The sequence below is a fragment of the Aptenodytes forsteri genome, unplaced genomic scaffold, assembly GCF_000699145.1.
Source record: "Aptenodytes forsteri isolate BGI_AS27 unplaced genomic scaffold, ASM69914v1 Scaffold431, whole genome shotgun sequence".
Taxonomy (NCBI): domain Eukaryota; kingdom Metazoa; phylum Chordata; class Aves; order Sphenisciformes; family Spheniscidae; genus Aptenodytes; species Aptenodytes forsteri.
In genome coordinates, this window is record NW_008794622.1 from 195,540 (window position 1) to 216,029 (window position 20,490).

Here is a 20,490-nt window from a genome sequence, read left to right on the forward strand (position 1 = left end):
TGTGCGTGTGTGCATGTGTGCACGCACACGTGCACGTGCGTGTGTTAGGAGTAACTTAAGTTAAAGGAATTATACAATTAAAATAGGTTTGAGTTGTAGCTGATTATAGGGAAAAAACTACTTTTATTTGGTCAGATGTGTGTCTTCAGTGACCTTAATTCCAAACCATTGCCTTGAACCTGGGATGTGCACCACTATGTAAGAAAGTAGGACCTGCCTTATGTCCCTGATATTCTTTTCATTAACCTGAAGTTCTTTTCTGTATTTTGTTTTGGTTTTAGTATGACCAACATGAATCAGAGCTTGTGTCAGCTTTCAAGGTAAGGACCTCTTACCTCTGCTCTCTCACAGCTCTGACCTGTGAATATGTATGGATACCTTGCTAAACATCAGTCCTCTTCCTTTATCCATGTTGAATAACACTTAGTGCCAAAACTGGGTCTTCTGTCCTGTAAGAACAGCTAGCTTGTCAAATAATTTAATTCCTCAGTTTTATTCTTAATGACAATTTCTGATTGTCCACCATAAGAATACATTGAATCCTGGGCTCTCCTTTAATGGGAGGCAAAAATATGGGTTCAGTATAGGGGACAGTTCACTGCATTAACTCCTTCCTCTAGAAAATATAGTGCAGACTACATTAGGATTATCTCTCTTCACTTTTTCAGGGCTTCTCTAAAGATATTCAGAATACCTACACATGTTCTTGCCAGAAGGGGGCAAGATTCATCCACAAAGAGGGAATGCAACTGACACCCTTTGTGTGAAACAATGAAGATAACACTTTTATGGTCTGTGGCACAGATCCCATTTTTTTCATGAATTTTGAACCTGAATAGTCTCGAAAGCCAAAATTATGTCTTGGTAACAAAGGAACAATGGCAGACACAGTGGAGACCTGAGTTATATGCCATTCACACTAGACACTTGATTAAGCAAAAAGGGATAAGAACATAGCAGATACATGTGAGGAAGTGGTGCGTAGTTGCTAGTGCTGTTAGTCCTGAAATAAGAGTGGGCACGGTAAAACCAGAATGCTCAGTCCATCTGTGCTGGGTGTTCCCCTCTTAGGCATGGGAGGTACCTCTCTCCCACAGTGGTTCTACTGACCATGGAAGCAGATCTGGCTCCTGTGGTATCATCAGAAAAACAAGTTTGGTTTATTGTCCTGATATACGTTGCTGTGATGAAACCCAAGTTTACCTAATGGCTACCCTTAGGCAGCCCTGATTACATGATTTGCCTTATTACCACTTTCCCATTTCTTGACTTTCCTATTTGCCAACCGTGTACCTCCATTTGTCCACCCCAGCCCCCTCCCAAATAAACAATTCACCTCTAGGTACATTTTTTCCAGTGGTCACAGTTCTGCTACATCCAGACCTAAATTTTATATTTCTGTTATTGTTGCCTGACCTTGGACTTATATAGTATTACTGATATTGTTACCTAGGAGCTGTTGGCCTTGCAAGAATCTGGTCCCCAAAAAAGTTCCCAACACCCTTTCTATTACTTGTGAATCTTGGTCATTTCTCACAAAACTCCCCCTTAAGCAACTATGAAGTCCAGCCATCCTTCACAGCACTATCTGTAGTTTCTGTCAGATTCCCACACTCTTATTTGTAATATCCAGCAATTTCTTATGTCTTATACAGTAGTTTTCCACATCTTGTTCAGTTAGCTTAACCTCAGGGTAAGGCATAGCCAGCAGTCTAGTCATTTGCCTGGAGCCCTACCAATATGGGTCACTCTACACATTTGGGCAATTTTTCCTGGAGTGTCTTAAGCAGAACGATGTGGCCACTAACATTAATTCTGCCCTGAAATTACAGGCACAGTTGAAAGATCAGAATATTCTATTTAAAAAAGTTCAAAGCAAGGAGAAGAAACCTTTTCACAGAATCATAGAATAATTTAGTTTGAAAGGGACCTCTGGAGTTCATTAGTTCAATCTTTTGCTCAAAGCAGGGTCAACTAGAGGAGGTTGCTCAAGGACTTGATTAGACAAGTCTTAAAAACCTCCAAAGATAGAGCTTCCACAACCTCTCTGAGCAGCCCGTTCCAGTATTTGACCTCTCTCATCACTTAAAAAAAAAAAAAAAAAAAAAAAAATCCTCTTATGTACTTGGAATTTCCCAAGTTCCAACTTGCATCTATTCCCTCTCATCCTATTGCTGTGCACATCAGAGAAGAGCCTTGCTCCATCTTCTTTGTATCCTGCTCCCATCAGGTAGTTCTAGATAGCAACAAGGTCTCCCCTTAGCCTTTTCGGCTTAAAGCTGAACAGGCCCCATTATGTCAGCCTCTCTTCCTGTTTCATGTGCTCCAGCCCCCACTAGCTTGGTGGTCTCTGCTGGACTCCCATCTGTATGTCAATCTCTTTCTTGTCCTGGGGAGCCCCAGACAGGACACTGTACTGCAGATGTATCTCCCAAGTGTCAAAGAGAGGGGAAGAATCTCTCCTGTTTACTGATGGCTACACTCTTACTAATATAGCCCATGATGCAGTTACTTTTCTTTGCTGTAAGTACACCTGCTGACTCCGGTTTACCTTGTTGTCCACAAGGACCCCTTTTTAGTCAGTTAGCCCCCAGCCTGCCCTGTTGCATAGGGTTACTCTGGACCAGGTTGCATTTGCCTTTGCTGAACTTCATGTGGTTCCTATCAGCCCATTTCTGCAGCCTTTCCACGTCCTCTGAATGGCAGCCCTGCCCCTTGGCATATCGTCCACTCCCTCCAATTTGGTGTTGTCCACAAAATCATTGAGAAGTAACAGATTCTGAATACGGAAGCAACAAAGAGTTTAATCTGGTAGTTTACCAGAATGAAACACTTCCATATTTTTAAACAAAAAATGCCTCATTTCATTTAACGGAGCCATATTTCATCAGTTTCTTTTATTGCCTTATGAATTATGCATTTCTGATCCCCGCTGCTTTTTTGACTTAAGCTTCCCCTTTTCATCACCTCTCTTATAATACACACAGTCATGTTACTCTCCAGAAATGCTGCTCTAAATACATTCACAGTGGCAAACACTATTCTTTAAGGAGCCTAGCATGTGTGACTGAAGGAGAAATAAACTTTAACTCCAGTAAAACAATATGACAAAGAGAATGCATTATTTTTGTAACTGATTTGAAATTAAAAAGGATCCAATATGAGACAGTATTTTCACACACACCCAAAAAAAGTTAATATTGCTAGACATATCTGTGTATGTGTATATGTGATTCTTTTTATATCTCTCTTAGCCTGCTTAATCTATTAGTTTTAGTAAGTTTTTCCACTTCATAGAACCTGTTTTTCCTAATGGAAAATCTAGGAATCAAGACTGGTGGGTTCCCATTTGGTGGCCCATCTACAGGAACTTGCATAAACAACGAGAATGGACAGCAGTGTCGTCATCTGTGCGATGTGTCCTATCTACTCTAGAGTGCAGGCATGCAGACATACACCCATGAGTAAACTACAAACTGTATTGAAGATGTTTGGCCTTATTGGACCAGATGCTCACCATGTAGAAGTAAAATCAAATTTCCTGAAGATGCACTACAGGAACAGATCTGCTGAAAATAATCTTAAAATAGATTATTTTGCATTCAACCCTAGTTAGACGAGCTGAGTAGTATGTCTGAGGAGCATTACTTAAATGTAGTTAACACTGTGTATGGAGGTGAAGTAATATAAATCATATCATAGTATTTGTGATGGAGCATAACTGACTGGATACCCATTGACATTGGATTGAGGGGGAGTACTGCTGAAACACATAAGGATCTCTTGTGGGGCTCATCCCTCCTGGCACGAAAAAGAAAATCTGAAACTGCTGGGCCATGAGGTATTTATGTGTCTTTTATTTCTCTCTCATTCACAGGCAAACAGACTTAAATGAAACATCTCCAATGCTTCCACGGTAAGGATAAGTTATCTGGCTTCATTAGCGTGATATTACATTGTTCTCATGACTGTGTTTCTGGCACATACAAGTCAGGACAGCTGAGAACAGAGCTGAATGGATAGGAAAGGATGCTTATTTAGAGAAGGTACTCTTCCAGAAATCATTAAAAATGCGTAGATGCAGAATCTTTCATTTGTTTGCTTTTAGAAAGGAAACTGAGAAATTATGTTGAATGCTGAAATGTTTTCGGTTTACTTAGAGCTTAATTAATTTTTTCCCTCCCCTGCCACCACCCATCTCAGAAGCTAAAACAGAAGAGCCTTCAGCTGATGTTATTTTTAGTGGTAACAGTCAGCATTCCAGATGATTTGTAAATGTCTGTGAAGGAGACATTTTAGGTCAGTGGGATAAATTATTTTCTGGAATTGCCTATTCTAGAGCCACTGGCTCTAGAAAAACAGCAGAAGAGAGATGGACATACTGGAGAGAGTTCAACAAAGGGCCACAAGGATGATGAAGGGACTGGAGCAACTCTCTTATGAGATAAAGCTGCGAGAGCTGGGACTGTTCAGCCTGGAGAAGAGAAGGCTTGGGGGGTAACTTATCAATGTATATAAATACCTGAAGGGAGGGAGCGAAGAAGACAGAACCAGGCTCTTTTCAGTGGTGCCCAGTGACAGGACCAGAGGCAATGGGGCACAAACTAAACACTGGAGGTTCCCTCTGCACAACAGAAAACACTTTTTTACTGTGAGGGTGACTGAGCACTGGAACAAGTTAGCCAGGGAAGTTGTGGAGTCTCCCTCCTTGGAGATATTCAAAAGCTGTCTGGACATGCTCCTGGGCAACTGGCTCTAGGTGTCCCTGCTTGAGCATGGGGGTTGAACCAGATGACCTCCAGAGGTCTCTTCCAACCTCAACCATTCTGTGATTCTGTGAAAAATCATAGATGACAAATTCATATTTAGATTACTGAACTCTGGTACTTATTTAACTTAATTTCAGATGTATAAATTTAAATATATATATTCCACCTTAATGTTTCTCTAATTAGTTTTTTCCTCCCAGATTTTAAGTTTCACCACTACAAATGTAAAAGGAGGGAGTTCATTTTTTCTCCTGGGAATTTCTGAGGAATTTTGTTCTTTGTTTTGTTATTTGTTCTGTTCTTGGCCTTCTCTAGTCATATTCAGGAAGATCCTTCTAAATTGAAATCTTCACCCGACTCTCTAACTACTGATAATGCTTTTGACAATCCATATTATGCACAAAATCATACACACCTAGGCACACATCTTCCCACTATTAACACGGGGACTGTTTTGGAGCTATTCAGATGCAAAATAATCTCATATTATCCTTTACCATTGCCTCAAATTATCCTTTTGCATGTAGTGATCCACAGGCCTCTGGACTGCATGGATTGCTTCCAAATAGTGTCTCTGTAAAGTAATTCAGAAACACATTCCTGTAACTGGGAGGACTCTGGTTATACATGAGTCAGTGTATTGAAACAAAAGCCTAAGAATATCCTGCAAGGGATTACCCTGAAGGATTTCTTCCTTCGCATCTTATGCCATCTTATGGTCTGTGTGAAGAACAGCTTCTTCACTTCAAATACTTGTTTGTGTTTGTTACTTCAAAAGTAACACAGCTGCCCTTTTCAAAGTTTACAGAGAACTGCCATGGTCTCTTTAGTGTAAAACATAGGCCTGTGTAATTATTATTCTTGTTAGAGCAAGCTGAATCTCGTCATCTTTAAGACTCAAGGATTTCTCCTTCTCAGTCTGTATCTCCAGCCTATGGTGAAACTGAACACAAATACGAAAGATGCAAGCACACATAGAATAAAGGCACAGAGGCCACCAAGAGTGACCCAGACAGAGCAGAGAGCAGTGTTTTTGCATAAGCAGGACTCACGTAAACAACTCAGACTGCCTGATCCTATTCCTCTTTCATGCTCATCAGAGCTATAGTTCACAAGTGGACAAACACAGTCCCTCATTCTGTTGTTCCACAGGGATGCATGTGCCTGTAAGCTCCTCAAAGCCTAGACCAGATAGTAGCTCTGTCCAGACTCAGTGCCCAGACCTTGGGTCTCACTTATCCAGTCTCCAGCTCCAACCTCAAGTCCTTCCAGATTCTGGTCTCCTCCTGCTCATAGACGTGATCAGTTTGACATTTGCTGACATATCCACCTGCATGCACAGACTAGAGAGCAAGGTCACGTGGAAAATAAGTAAGTATAGAGTCCAAAAAGAAGATAGGACAGACTGCAGTGATCAGGCTCAGGGCTTAGACACACTAGCTGAGTGACCAACAGCCTGTTTATACAAGACTGGACCCTATTATCCACCACCTTCTCTCTATTTTCACACATTTGTTCTCCCTGATCTACCTATATTCCTCCCTTTCTCTGCTTTGGCTCTTCTACTGAACATAAATATTGCACATTCCCACAATTCACCTCAGCCCATCAGTTGCTGACTTAAGAGTTCCTTTCTTTGTTACTGTTTCAATAATCTACTGCTCATTAAGGTTTGTGTGTCTGAGTTTTAACTGATTATGTCCTTTGTTTCTTGTCTTTGCCTTTGATGCTGAAAAACCATTAACGAGATATCCTTTCAAACCAGAAATCTTTACACTCCACATATCCTTACAATCCCTGCTATTCTTGTTATTCTTGTTATTGGATTACAGTGATAATGTATGACTATGTACATTATTCCAAGGTCATACATATTTTTTCTTTTCTACAGCATATTATATCCTCAGCCGCTTCTGACAAAACCACGGTAAGTTTAGGGTTTTAAATCTGTAAGTACTGGAAAGAAAAATAAGATGTGTCAAGGATGATTCTTCTCAGATAACTTCAGAGATTTGTCATATAGATACTTTTTAGGTTATGTGATAAAAGATTCATCTCTACACAACACAAAGCAGAACAGAGGGACAACGGGAGGCAGAGAACCCAAGTAGCCTAATAAGTGAAACAATCACAGTGTAAAGGTGCCTACCAAGGCTGTAATAGGAGACCAATCGGCCTCATTGTCCAGGGATGAAATCTATTAAGATGAGTCAAATGAAAGACGTTCTCTAGAGCAACTTTCAGAGTGAGAGGAGTTACTGCCTACAAGGGCATGGGATGGAAGGGAAGAGCATTTTGGGATTATGCAAGTCTGATTATAGGATGTTGAGAGGGGGAACCACAGGTGGAGAAAGGGAGGGATCAAGGTGGTTTGGGGAGGAACAAGCATGGGAAAATAAAGGGATAAGGTTATATAAGGGGGCAGCTGCAGGTAAAGGCATGCTGGTCAGTATGCTTGTGTGGCAATGCCCTGTACCTGGTGAGCACAGTCTGCCTTGTCTTCTCACTAAGCTCTATTTCTACCTATCTTCCTAGGCAAGAGGTTCTTCTGTGTGCATGTGTTTGTATGGAGGCCTAAATACCAGCAACTGTAGTCAGACCATGATTGGGGACCTGTGTGTCTGCGGTGCCTGCAGTTGGAGAGACCAGAGGAAGTGAAAATTTAAGTGCTAGTGAATCTAGTTGGACGACAGGTCATAGGAGCCTGTGCATCTGTGGTCCCAACAACTGGAGTGAGTGAGGATGTAAGTGCTAGCAACGGGATTGGGGACCACAGGTCATGGAGGCCCACAACTGGAGAGACTGGAGTGCATGCATATTGTGTGGGTACATATGTCAGGGTGTAATAGCTAGCAAATGCCAAGCCGTACTTGCTGGCAAGTAGGATAAGTGATTTGGGAGGTAGGTATCAAAGTGGCTATAAGCCTGCTTCAGATACCAGAGAGACCAGATGGTCTGAGATTTGGCTATTGGAGGGACCAGGAGGTCCAAGCCAACTACTGCAGAGACTGTAAGGTCTGGGGGTTGCCTGAGAGACCCATCTGCATGTGTGTCTCTGTGTATCAGTCAGCTGGAGATGAGAAGATCCACAGGCCAGCTACTGAGTAGACTGAGTGTCTAAGGCCAGTTAATAGAGGGACCCACCATTTGTGCATGTGTGAGTGTGGGGGATCGATACTGCATATGTGTTAGTGCCAGTGAGCACATGGGCTTGCAAGGTAACTGGGAGGCCAGGGATCCAAGGCCAATTACTGGATAAATTCTGCAAGGCCAGCTGCTGGAGGGATCCATGTTGTGTATACATATGTATATATCTGTGTGTAATATATGTGTTTATATATATTTTTAATAAAGGGCTTTCATCCTTGGTACTTGAAAAGGGGGACAGGATGACTCTGTTGGTGCTGTTTGTGTTTGCGTGAGTGCTAGTTTTTCTGTCTGTATTATATGTGTTGGCCAGACATATATATGTGTATGTTGTATATGTGTGCCTGTGTGCATGTTTATTGGGAACATATTCTCAGCCTCGCTACTGGTTGGACCAGGGGACACTGAGCTGCAGCAGCCTTGCCTTTACTGGGCTACCAGACTCAACAACTCCCCTAACAATATCTACCTTTAAATAATAATGCTAGATTTCCCCTTTATACTCAGTAAGTATAAATAGGCAATTCTTAGGTGTAGTTCATCCAAATATTTAAAATAATTTGGAGGAGTTTCCCTGGAAGTACATATTTCTTGCCCCTGACTATGAATGTGGACTAGATTGCTCATATGCAGATGTCTGCACTGAGGAAATGAGAAGCTATCAGAAGGTCTCCCATGCAGTGCAAGGACCGTATGTGTCCTCATCCAGTCTCTTAGACTCCCTTTACAGTAAATTGGGAATTGTAAATATGTCTGTGGCATAAAAATATTCTATATACTTGTATTATGAGAAGATTGATTATACCATAGAAGTGCCTATTTCTCTTCACTTACAATAATGGATCCCTGACAACTTATTCAGATGTGTGCATCTACAATATAGACATGTACATTTGGGCAGAAAAATGCCTTGAGAAATATATTGGTTCAATTTTATAAAATCCAAATAATCACAGATAAATTTAATCAGTGTAGGGGCTAAGGGGCTCAATAGTCAGTGGCACCTCCAAAAGGTGATCCAAACCATCTCAGCAGTAAATTATATTCTGCCAATTTTGGTTTTCTCGGTACTTTCAAATTAACTCAGGGCTCAATCCCATACTTGTGTCTAAATCTTCTGATTGTGTGTGTTGTTTTCATGGTTGCTTGCACTCTGGATATATGCTGGACTGAGCCAGTACACTCTCTGGATGTTAAAATCAGATGAAAGAACGAAATGCTGCGTGGACAAAAACCGAACAAATTGTTCAGTTCACATGGCTCTGTGAAGCTGAGCTAGCAGTCAGGTATGGCTATATGCAGTCAGGTGTAACTATAACTTTCCTGTCACCAAAGGCTGAATTGGGAACACGGGTTCTAAACTTACTCCAGTTCTTCTGTAGTTAGATACTTTGTAGAGAAGCAAATATTTTAGAGGCATCTGACTTATTTTAGGTGTCTACTCCAGGATAAGGTGACTCATATCTCAGATTTCACTGACAGTACTTTATTGACCGCTAGTGATTTCAAAGGGAGTCTGGGATGATTAACTCAAAGGTAGACATGTGTGCTGAAGAAGTTTGTGTTTGTCTTCATGAATTCTATAGGCCATCTAAAGACTACCTACATTCTCAAACTCCTTGCAGGAGGCGGGACGTACTGGTGTTGACACCCTGGTTGGCTCCGATTATCTGGGAAGGCACATTCAATAGAGACATCCTGAATGCCCAATATATGCAGAAGAACCTGGTCACTGGAGTGGTCACTTTTGCTGTTAAAAAGTATTGGTTTGTCATTTATTTCTTGTCAAATACTTAAACCTCTCACCTGCCAGCTATGCTACAATACTGCTCCTGGAGCAGGAGTGAGAAAGGTTCCAAAGACAGAATATGAGCAGCTTTAGACTGGGGGAAATGTGACATGTGAGTGTCAACTTCCCAAGTAATGCAACTGGCTGTGAAAAAGCAGGAGACATTGCCTTGCAAAGGGCAAAAAATATCTTTGGAAATATAACCAGCATTTTGATCCCTTGAGAAGAAAATTCCAGCTGCTGCTTTGTTTCTAACAACAAGCTTTGTCTCTAACCTGGGGTAAAAAATAAAAAAAAAATCTGCAAAGTTGAGATTTTTAATGGGTTCCTATTAGAGTATAGAGTTAAAGTATTAGCTCCAGTAAAATTATTATCCATGCCATTATAGCTTGTAAGTTGTGGGGGAGGTTCCTCTTTGAGTTTCTGAGTGAGTAAAGAACTATACTCTCTCTATCTCCACTAAGTATCCCAGATTTAAATAGGCACTTCAGGTATCTCAAGGCAATCAAAATTATTTCATTGATAATTTTGATCCTCTCTAGAACAGTAAGTTAAAAAGTTAAACTGCAAAAAGAGTGCCAGGGAGCCAGGGAGCATATAAGAGTGAAGGGTGAGGAGAAGTATTTATGCTATGCGATGTTATTAGGGAGCAGCATGGGGTAGAAGGTATGCATTCTGTACAGTGAGCATGAAAGACCAGTGGAGTACAGAATAGTGAAAACTGAAAAACAGTATAATCTGCAGCAGCATGGGGAAGGGTTGAAGATGTAGCAGCTATGTTAAATAAAGAGCACTAGCATAAGAAGGGAGCAATGGATAGAAAAGGAGAAAGAAAATGAACTTGAAAAGCCACCATTCTTCAGCAACAGGAACCCCTCTCCACTCTTTTCCCTTCCTTGTCTCTCAGATACGTCCAGTTCATAGAAGGGTTCATGAGCTCTGCCAACAAGTACTTCCTTGCTGGGCACCAGGTGAACTTCTACTTGTTCACAGACAATCCTGAGCAGATCTCTCACCTTCAGATGGCCCCTGAGAATCACCTCTTTGTCATCACTGTCCAGAATCATTCACAGTGGCAGGATATCTCCATGAGCCGTATGGATATCATCAGCAGATATATCCGCAGCCAATTCCAGTATGAGGTCGATTATCTCTACTCCATAGACATTGATGTTCAGCTATTTGAACACATTGGTGTGGAGATCATTGATACACTGGTGGGGACCATCAGCTCCTGGCAGTACACTGCACATCGTGAGAGCAAATCATATGAGACACGCACTGAGTCACAAGCTGCTATCCCTAAGGGAGAAGGGGACTTTTATTATACAGCAAGTTTCTACGGGGGAAGTGTGGCCGAGGTCTACAAACTGACCAGAGCCTGTTTTAAAGGGGTCATGGAGGACAGAGAAAATGACATTGAAGCTAGGTGGCATGATGAGAGCCACCTCAACAAGTATCTCCTGTATCACAAGCCCACGCGCCTACTCTCCCCAGAGTACTACTGGGATGAAGAGCTAAGCCGGCCCCGCATCATCCAGGTGAAGAGGATGTGCTCTGTGCGCAAGGATGGCAAGAAGTAAGCTTCTAAAACAAAGAAAGCAAGAAAGAAGACAGGTCATCACTGTTAAGACTGTTAAACAGATGTGGAGGTTATAAAGTAATTAATTTACCTGTGTCTGTCTTTCTGCATTTCTGATGCTAATAGGAAAGGCCAAATTATGCTGTTTATTGAGATTTTTCTCTATTAACCTTATTTTTATTGCAGAGTACAGGTGATAAGAAAGCAATGACATGTATGCCTATTTCTCTTTTCACTCATCTTTGCTTTGTAGTCATGATACTACTGTCTTCAGTGCTCACAACTGCTGGGAGAACAAGATCAATCTCCATGTGGGCCATGCTGTCCCATCATGTGTTCTTGCCTCTAGATTTTATAATCATTTAGAGTCATTAGTCCAAGCACTTCTTCCTTTTCTTCTTCCTTATCCTCTAATATATTCAGCATTATTGTTCTAGCCTTTGCTTGAGTTATGCTTCTTTCCAGCCTCTCACACACCAGTTTGTCACAACATAAGGTCAACTGTACCCGCTCAAGCACCACCAGCAAAGTTAATAATCCCAACAAAACATATTTAAATGCTGTCTTAATCAGCTTATCTTAAGACGTCTGGATGTATTGAGGTGCCAGGAAAAAAGAAATCCTAATGTACAAGTGCCAGTCCAATTAACAGGTCTCTTATGGACGTTAGAGATACATACCCCTCATAATCTTTCATTTACTATGGTCTTATCATATAACAATTCTTACAGGTTAGTATATGACCAGTAATAATATAATGTCAATTACAAAATCCCAGACCAAACAAAGCTACAATTTCTAAAAACAATCAACAGGTTCAGATTATAACAATAGGGTCATCAAAGTCTATTTGCAGGGTTGTAGGTTATACTTCTGTTGACATTTGATCAAAGAAAGTTTATCCAGATCATCCACCCCTTCTGTGACAGGTGCGTTGTGTCTGAAGGTGGTGTGACCCTTCTACACTGCGAAGCGCAGATGCAGCTGGGCAGCACTTGCACATTACTGTAGTACTAGTAGTAGTAGTTACCAGTACCTGATTAAGGTCCCTTCCAGCACAACTGAAGTGCATGGTATACCTTAATGCAATCCCAGTCTCCAGGTTTCAAGGAGTGACAGACTTCAGTGGTGAGTTCAGATGAGGCTTCTTTCAGCTGCATGTGGGAAGTCCTTACACATTTCATTAATACTTGACACTATTTTAGAAGACTATTATCTGTCAATTTTAGGTTTGACTGTATGAGAGTTCAGGGTGCTGTGTAAGACAGTCACACAGGTTTGTCCATTAAAATCTCATGAGGTTACAGTCCATATTTTCTATTCAGAATGTTTCTTATATACATGAATGGGACAGGTAACACGTGTGGACATTTCAGGTCAATCTCTGAACAAATTCTTGCCAATTTGTTTTTAAAATCAGAGTATCTCTGGCTTTCTGGCAGGGGGGAGTGTCTGAACGTGATCTCAGTCCCTTCTCCCACACTGACCCCCCTTCACGGCCCAGTACAAGAGTGCAAGTCTCTCTTGTACTGGGGAGCCCAACACTGGACATAGTACTCCAGGTGTAGCCTCACCAGCGCTGAGTAGAGGGGAAGGATCACCACCCTTGACCTGCTGGCAATATTTTGCCTAATGCAGCCCAGGATACTGTTAGCCTTCTATGTGGCAATGGCACATTGCTGGCTCTTGAATCAAATAACAGCTGACACAAGGAATATTGAATTATTCCATCCTTTATTCCATCCCCAAGAAGGAGCATGGTGTCACTGGTGGGAGGGTTTTTTCCTCCTTCTTTTGTGTACACTCAGGGTTATTTTATGTTTCAAACAGCCTTTTTGCTAGCACTTATTTCTATTTGGCTTATAAACTTAGTTATGTGATTGCTTCAGTCTGATAGTCCTTCTCTAGTCATGGTTTTATTTCTTTTGGACTGAAAACCTGCAAATGCACAAAGCTAAGCAAAACCTAAATAAATAAAACTATAATAAAAAATATGTTCATTAATAGCCAGACAATTTGCTCTAAAAAACCACACAAAAACTCTAGCTAGTCATAAACACAAGATTGTTAAGTATTTCTGCTGTTACAGCTGGGACAACTCTGATCCAAAAGCAAGTTGCAGGCACAGCCAGTTTCTTAAAAAACTTCACATATAAAACTAAAAGTAAATAAAAATAAGTTCAGATCCAGACAAGACCTAACAAATTCTGTGGCATGATACATATTATTCTTGTATGCCTGGGGCCTATTACTGACAGTGGCAGCTCCAGATTGGCTGGGCTGAAATAGCAGGGGTTAGTCGTTTTGTTTGAGTGTCTCCACCGAAGGCAATCTGTAAAGTATTCTGTGGGGGCTGAGTGAAATTTATGCATGAGTATAACTGAAGCACTGTATGTATCAAAGTTAAGATGGGTGGACCAGGGCTGGACATAAACATACATGGACAAGGGGAAGTCAGTGGGTTCATATGTATCTTGAATTTTCTGCATCTTTCAGGGCTCAATCTGTTCACTTGAGGAATAATTCCTAGCATGACAGAGGATGAACATAGGGCTATTAAGATAAGAAGACAATGGAGCAATGTGTTACAATATATCCATAAGTTTGGCACTGTGGTTAAATTTCCCAGTTAAGATAGAGTATAGGACATCATGACTGGAATAGGTCAGGGTGAAGCCTGATTAAGGTCAGATTAGAATAGTGACTTAATTTATTCTAGGCAGGTTAGGCTTGAAGGATCAAATTGAAATTGAGAGTTAACACTGATATATGAAAGTGGAACAGCACAGTGTCAAAAATGGACTTGTCAAGGGAAGTAATTTAACAAAGGTGGATCAAGACAGGACACTGAATTAGGAAGAACTCAGTTGTCCTTGTCTATGGAAGTATTCAGTCTTCCTCTGCTTATTGGGTCACTTTAAAACTCAACCATTTTCATGATCATTTTCAAACCCAGCTAAGGGGTGATGTCTCAAATCAGAGGAGTCACAATTCCCTAGGTCATGCTAAGAGTTATGGGAAACTTTGCTGCAGACAAAGAAAACACTCTCTGATCTTTCTCCCAGGGCTGTAGGTCTTGAGGCTAGTCCATCAACCCTCCCCACAGCGTCTCCCTGTTTATTTGTTCCAGGATGCCAGTTGTACAATGAGTTGTGAGGTGTGGAACGAGGGAAAGGGGTCTGTGGAAAAAAGTCCCATACACTCTGCCCCAGGAATAAGCCTCTTGCTGAATGACAATCCAGCCTCTGCCATCAGCTGAATAGCACAAGTCAGAACATGAGATAGCATGGCTAGACCTGACCCATATACTTAGGACACATGAACAGGCCAGGCTATGCAGAAGGTGCGTGGGACAGTCTCTCACAAAGGTCCATGTGTCTGGGGTTTCATAATATCTGTTATGAATGTGTTGCTCTTTGCTCTGTAAATCTGGTTTGGTAAGCCCAGCCTTCTGATGCTGTTATCCATTTTATTGCAACTATGTTACTTAAGAATGATCTCCCACATTTGAAAATAGAGCAAGAAAGTAACACCATACTCAAGCCTGGTTTGTCCAAGGGGTGGGCAGTAAAAGCTTAATGAAGATGGGCCAGACAAGAGGAATCTGTGTGATACTGGCAGCTTCCTGATAAAGATTAGTGGGGAGTTGAGGCTGAAGCATTCTGGTGAATTGAGTTAATACAGTTAGGCCAAAGTAATCAAATCATTTAAGGTGAATGGAACAGGCCACAGATTGAGTTATAAGAGTTAGAGAGAGTCAGTCTCAGTATGAACCAACCCATTTGAATCACTTTACAAAGTATAAACCAGGACGGTGCAATGAAATAATAGTGTTGAACTAGGTGAGGGGAGTGATGTTAGATTCTTTTTGCAGCATTTCCCCTCTGCAAGACTTATTCCTCTGTTGCTGTGTGATTTCTCAGCCATACTCTGTGCCACTGCCAAACTGGTTTTACATGTGAAACTCGACACCGTGGGAGGCATGACACTGCGAGTGTCTCACTACCACTTTTCAGTGAAGAACAAAGACCCCCACAGGTTCTACATTCCCCGCCTCTTGCAGCATCCTGTCTGAGGGATGGAAGATCTCTCTTATCCATGCCTGCTCACTCCATGTAGCTTCCCCACCCAATGCCTCTGGAGACTGGAGACAAGTTTTCCACCACCCTCAGAGGCAGGATTGAACACACAATGCACAGAAAGAGCTGAGTTGGTGACTATGAATAAGGACTACCAAATGCGCTGCCTTAGCAGCCTGCATCATATTAAGGTAAGAAAATTTGGCTGATCTTTAAAAATCAGAACTCCATCCAAATTACTTCCTTGTGCTAAGGTTAAACCTGGCCAGGATAAAGGGTTAATGGGAGTGTGTCATGGCAAAATGGGCTGTGTCTGTATGAACAGAATAGACTTCATCATTATTGCAGTGTGACTGAATCAGTCTTAGGCATCAGGTCAGCATGAATGGAGAATGCTGGGATACAGTATAAATTCAAACAGAGCAGGCAGGATTAGTAAATTAAGGTGGATTGAACAGGTTGGCATCCTAGGATAGCTTGGATGGAATAGACCAGGCAAGAGAGAAAGCATGATGGGATATGTCAGGTACTGAGCCAGGGCAGATGTCACTTGGGCTTGATGCTGGTCATCATGATGGACATTAGATTAGATTTAACTTGGTAACACAAGAAGGGGTTTAGTATGGGTGGACCACACCAGGGTGGTAGAATAACATGACCTTAATGTTTACCTTTACTCACTGCCAACTGGCTTCAAGATTCAGGCCCACCTTCAGGCATGCTTAGCTCATGACACCCAGACCAAAAAAAAGCTGGAGTGGCCTTTGACTTATTTCTAGAACCTAGCAGGGTTTCTGTATGGGCCATGTGTATTTGTGTAAATTCTCCATCCTGCACTGGCAGGTCTCCTTCTTCACAGTAACAGTCTGTTTTGCACAACAGTAACAGTAACAGTCTGTTTTGTGTTAACAGCACATTTTGGGCTCTGAAACTCAAGACTGAGCTGAATGGGCATGGGCTAAATAAGGGTAATGAGATTAGGTTAATCTTACAGCTTCTGCTACCTGCAGGACTCTTTCACTCCTTGACATCTGAAATCCTGGTCATACACTGCACCATCTTCAAAAGTGGTAGCTTTTAATATCTGCTATTATAGAAGGTTCATCATGGCCAGTCATTCTCCTCTGGTGTTTAACAGGAGGAACTAAGTTCTGTGGTCTGCATTTAATTCTGTAGGTAGATGATACGGGAGCTGCCAATAGTAAAGGAAACTCCAGCACTCTGACTGAAATCTCAGCTCGTACCAGGGAGAGACCTTTGAAACCAGGTTCTCAGGGTAGCTGGTGTGAACCATTCACACTACCCTACTTTCCTGAAGTACTCTGCCCATGGGGGAAAGAGTAATCATGTCTTGCTTGTTTCTTTCAGAAGGTTGGGAGAGATTGTCAAAACACTGTAGCAGAACCAGCCTGAAGCACGGGGTTAATACAGAGATGAAAAATAATGATAATAACACAGCAAAATTGAGTAGGTTAACAGATGTGGAACAGGTGATGTTCATGGGTCAGTACTGCTGAACTGGCAACAATCAGTAGGCAAACATGCCTGTACTAGAAGAAAGCAGTAATAAAGGGTGACTTGTACGGCATCTTCTCCCTACAATACTCAGCCCGTTGCTGCCATTTGAACTTTCAGTCATTCAATCTGCACCAGATTCAATCTTAGCTTATGACACCCACCACAGGAGCCACAGCAGTGGGAGCTTCTCATCATTGAGAAGTGGCCTTTATTGCAGAAGAGCCATACAACTCAGTTCTGACTGTGCCCCCTCCCCACTTGTTCCAGCCCCCGAAACTAGAGCAGCTGCTCTGGTAGTGGGCTCTTCTCCCTGCTCTACCTGTAGTTAATATCTTCAACTGCTGTCTCTGGGACATAAAGATAAAATTTCTTCCCCTAATGGGAGATGGATTGGACACAATATGGACAGTATGGTACTGTGGATGGACAAGAAGTCTTCCGCAATTCTCCCCATGATGCATGTTAATTATCTGGGATCACAGCAAAATAAAGCTTTCCAGCTGGATGTTAAAAGAAAACTAAAATAAGCACAAGCTTTCTGCTTATTTGATTTAATTTGCTCACAGTGGTGGGTAGAGAACATGTATGAGTTGATTAGACCAAACCCCCCCTCCATGTCACTGTGCAGGCTGGATGATGATGGTGTGAGAGTGAAGCTGAACTCGTTTCAGGTATAGTTTTAGCATGAGTAAAATATTCCAGAACAATGTGTCATCAAAAATGTAATAAAACAGATGAATTAATAATGGGGTGGACTAGGGTGAGGCAGGAAAAAAAGGGTGGGTTTGAACTTGCTGCCTAGGCTGAGGCTTAATGGGCATATAGGGGCTGGGGTACAACGAAAATGGATAGATAGGCTGAGTGAGGTCCATCACATCCAGGACTGTGATTTTAACAGGAAAAAATGCCCGAAATGCTGTGTGAATGAAACAGTTCAGGTGATTGAGAAAAGCACTGGCAAAACTGTGTGAGCCACAAGAGGGCAGTGAACAACAAGCAGACTGGTGAAGAGTGCTAGAGCAGTGCATTAGATAGGAATGAGCAGTGAGGGCAGTGATCTAACTTGACCGGCCATGCTATCTCAGTGGGATAAGGGATCCAGCCTCTGCTTTCTCCTGCTGACCATGTGGTTTCAAGTCACATTAAAACCTGTTTAGACTATGAAAGCTGACACAAGAGGAGTGTTAGCATCAGAAGTCACACACTCCTGAACCTTAGCAGGAGATTTTGGTGGACAGCGGTCCTCCTCTCACTGCACACACCCCCGCTGTTAAGCATATTCTTATCTGATGGATGGAAGGACTCAGGGAAATCCTCTTATGCCATCCTGCTAGAAGGAATGCTGCTGCTTTTCCCCACTCACAGGTCCAGCCAATAGCAACAGAGCACATATGGCAAACGTGAACATTGGCACAGGAAAACCCAGTACAGGCATGGCTGCCACATTGATCAAAACAGTGAGGACGCTACCTTTACTGGCACCCACACAAACACAGGCAGCACTCATATAAACATGAAAAACAGAAACCGCCTGCTCTTCTTCCTGCTAATCAAGCTTAAAATATGCTATTGGACTATACATATACCCTAATTCACTTAATTTACACATATACTTCTATTCGTGGGTATCTCTTGATGTCTAGCCGAGACTTCAAGTCCCTCCAGTATCTATCATAGACCCTGGACCTTTTATCCGGTCTCCAGCAGAGGCCCTGGGTCTTTTCAGGTTCAAGTTTCCTACCTCCCAGTTTGTCCAACTAAAAATTCAGTGGCAGAACAGGCACTTACACACACAAACACATGCACACAAACAAGCTAGAGTGCAAACTCACATACACACATACAGGAAGTACTTAGAAATAAAGAAGATGGAACAGATCATAGAGACTGGGGAAAGGGCTGGCCAAGGAAGTACACTGACCAGCAGCCTGCTTAGACTGCTGGGGTTTTAGCCCTTTTTATTAATTCTTCTCTTAATTCTCTTCATCCTCACACACTTTTCCTCCTCAGTTCACCTCAATTTGGCCTCTCCCTACCTTTGATAATTCCCCAGAACATCCTACAATGAATTTCATGCGTTCTCACAATCCTCTAAAACATCCCATAACTTTTAAACATCCCATACTAAATTTCATTTACCAGTGAGACTCATTCTAATCCTGTGATAATCTTGTTTTCTTCTTATCAATTACAAAGTTACTGTTTGAATGTCTTCAAGGCTACACTTGAATTATTACTATTTAGTTTTGGGCTTTGTTACTATATCCATTATGTGCTGTTCATTATAGTATGCATAGGTCCATGCTTAATTTATTACTTCTCCTATTTACTGTGTTGTCTTTTAAGTTGAATAGCCTGTAAATGGATGTCCCTGTACACACACACCACACCCCCCCTCTCACACCCACACCCCTCCTCCCTAGGCTTTCCAGTATGAAGTGGCATTTCTCACAGCTGGAATATCTTCCATCTAATCTTCACAGAAAGAGCAATCACAGACTGTCTGCTAGGTTCCTTTCCTCTGGGGACTACAGACAAACACTGTCTGGAAGCAAAAGAAGCTGATCGAAGCTGCAAAAAAAGTAAATCCCATATGGTCTTCCCTGAACTAGTTGGCAGGACTGACCTAGACAAGACAGCTCAAGTAGAATTTTCAGAAAAAGCTCAAGGAAACAGGCTGAAACTTTGATTCAATCTCCTTTGGACACCTTCAGTAATCCTTGTTTTCTGATACAACTAATCACCTTCTTGCCTCAGAATGAACTCATATTAAACTGAATACAAATTGTGAGAGCACAATACCAAATCTGGATGCATAATCAGGATTTTTGGAGCCCCACTACTAGCTAGGTAAATCTATATTACTCCTTTGGCATTTCTGCCACCACAATATCCCATGGTGCAAATTAGTACTGTTCAACTAAAGCTAACTAGAAGTTTGTCTTATTTTTACTGGTGGGTGTTGTGGGTTAACTGTGGTGGGCAGATAAGCACCACACACTCACTAACTTCCCCTCCGCCGTGCACATTGGGACGTACAAAGAGGAAAAGAAGAATAAAACCAAGAAAACTTGGGGGTCAAGATAAAACAAAAACCAAACAAACAAGATAATAATTAATAAGTGAAGAATGACTGGAAGAAGAGGGAAGAGAAGAAGAATAAAACCAAGAAAACTTGGGGGTCAAGATAAAACAAACAAAAAACCAAACAAACAAGATAATAATTAATAAGTGAAGAATGACTGGAAGAAGAGGGAAGAAAAAATAAAACAAGTGATGCAAAGGCAATCACTCACCACCTCCTGTAGGTAGACCGATGCCCAGCCAATTCCTGAGCAAAAGATGGCTCATGCTCCCTAAAAACCTCTCTTTTCCCTTTTATATTTGAGCATGACATTATATGGTATGGAATATCTCTTTGGTTACTTGAGGTTATCTGCTCAGTTGTGTACATAGAATCATTAAGGTTGGAAAAGACCTCTAAGATCATCGAGTCCAACCATCAACCCCACACCACCATGCCCACTAAACCATGTCCCTAAGCGCCTCATCTACACGTCTTTTAAATACCTCCAGGGATGGGGACTCCACCACTTCCCTGGGCAG

General features: G+C 41.8%; 2 protein-coding genes across 2 annotated transcripts in view; one reads left to right on the forward strand and one right to left on the reverse strand.

Annotated features, from left to right (window-relative positions):
• Positions 1-291: 291 nt before the first annotated feature.
• LOC103893960 (ABO, alpha 1-3-N-acetylgalactosaminyltransferase and alpha 1-3-galactosyltransferase) lies at positions 292-11,288 on the forward strand. The gene is made up of 4 exons (XM_009273263.2): positions 292-320; positions 3,878-3,916; positions 9,542-9,676; positions 10,613-11,288. The coding sequence occupies exons 1-4, from the start codon at positions 292-294 to the stop codon at positions 11,286-11,288; spliced, it is 879 nt and encodes a 292-aa protein (XP_009271538.2).
• A 7,197-nt stretch (positions 11,289-18,485) lies between these two features.
• The window catches only part of LOC103893961 (olfactory receptor 10C1-like), a 45,976-nt gene continuing 43,971 nt past the window's right edge, over positions 18,486-20,490 (reverse strand). Inside the window, 1 exon segment of the mRNA XM_019470473.1 lies at positions 18,486-18,641. Within this exon segment, the coding sequence (XP_019326018.1) occupies positions 18,486-18,641 (156 nt within the window).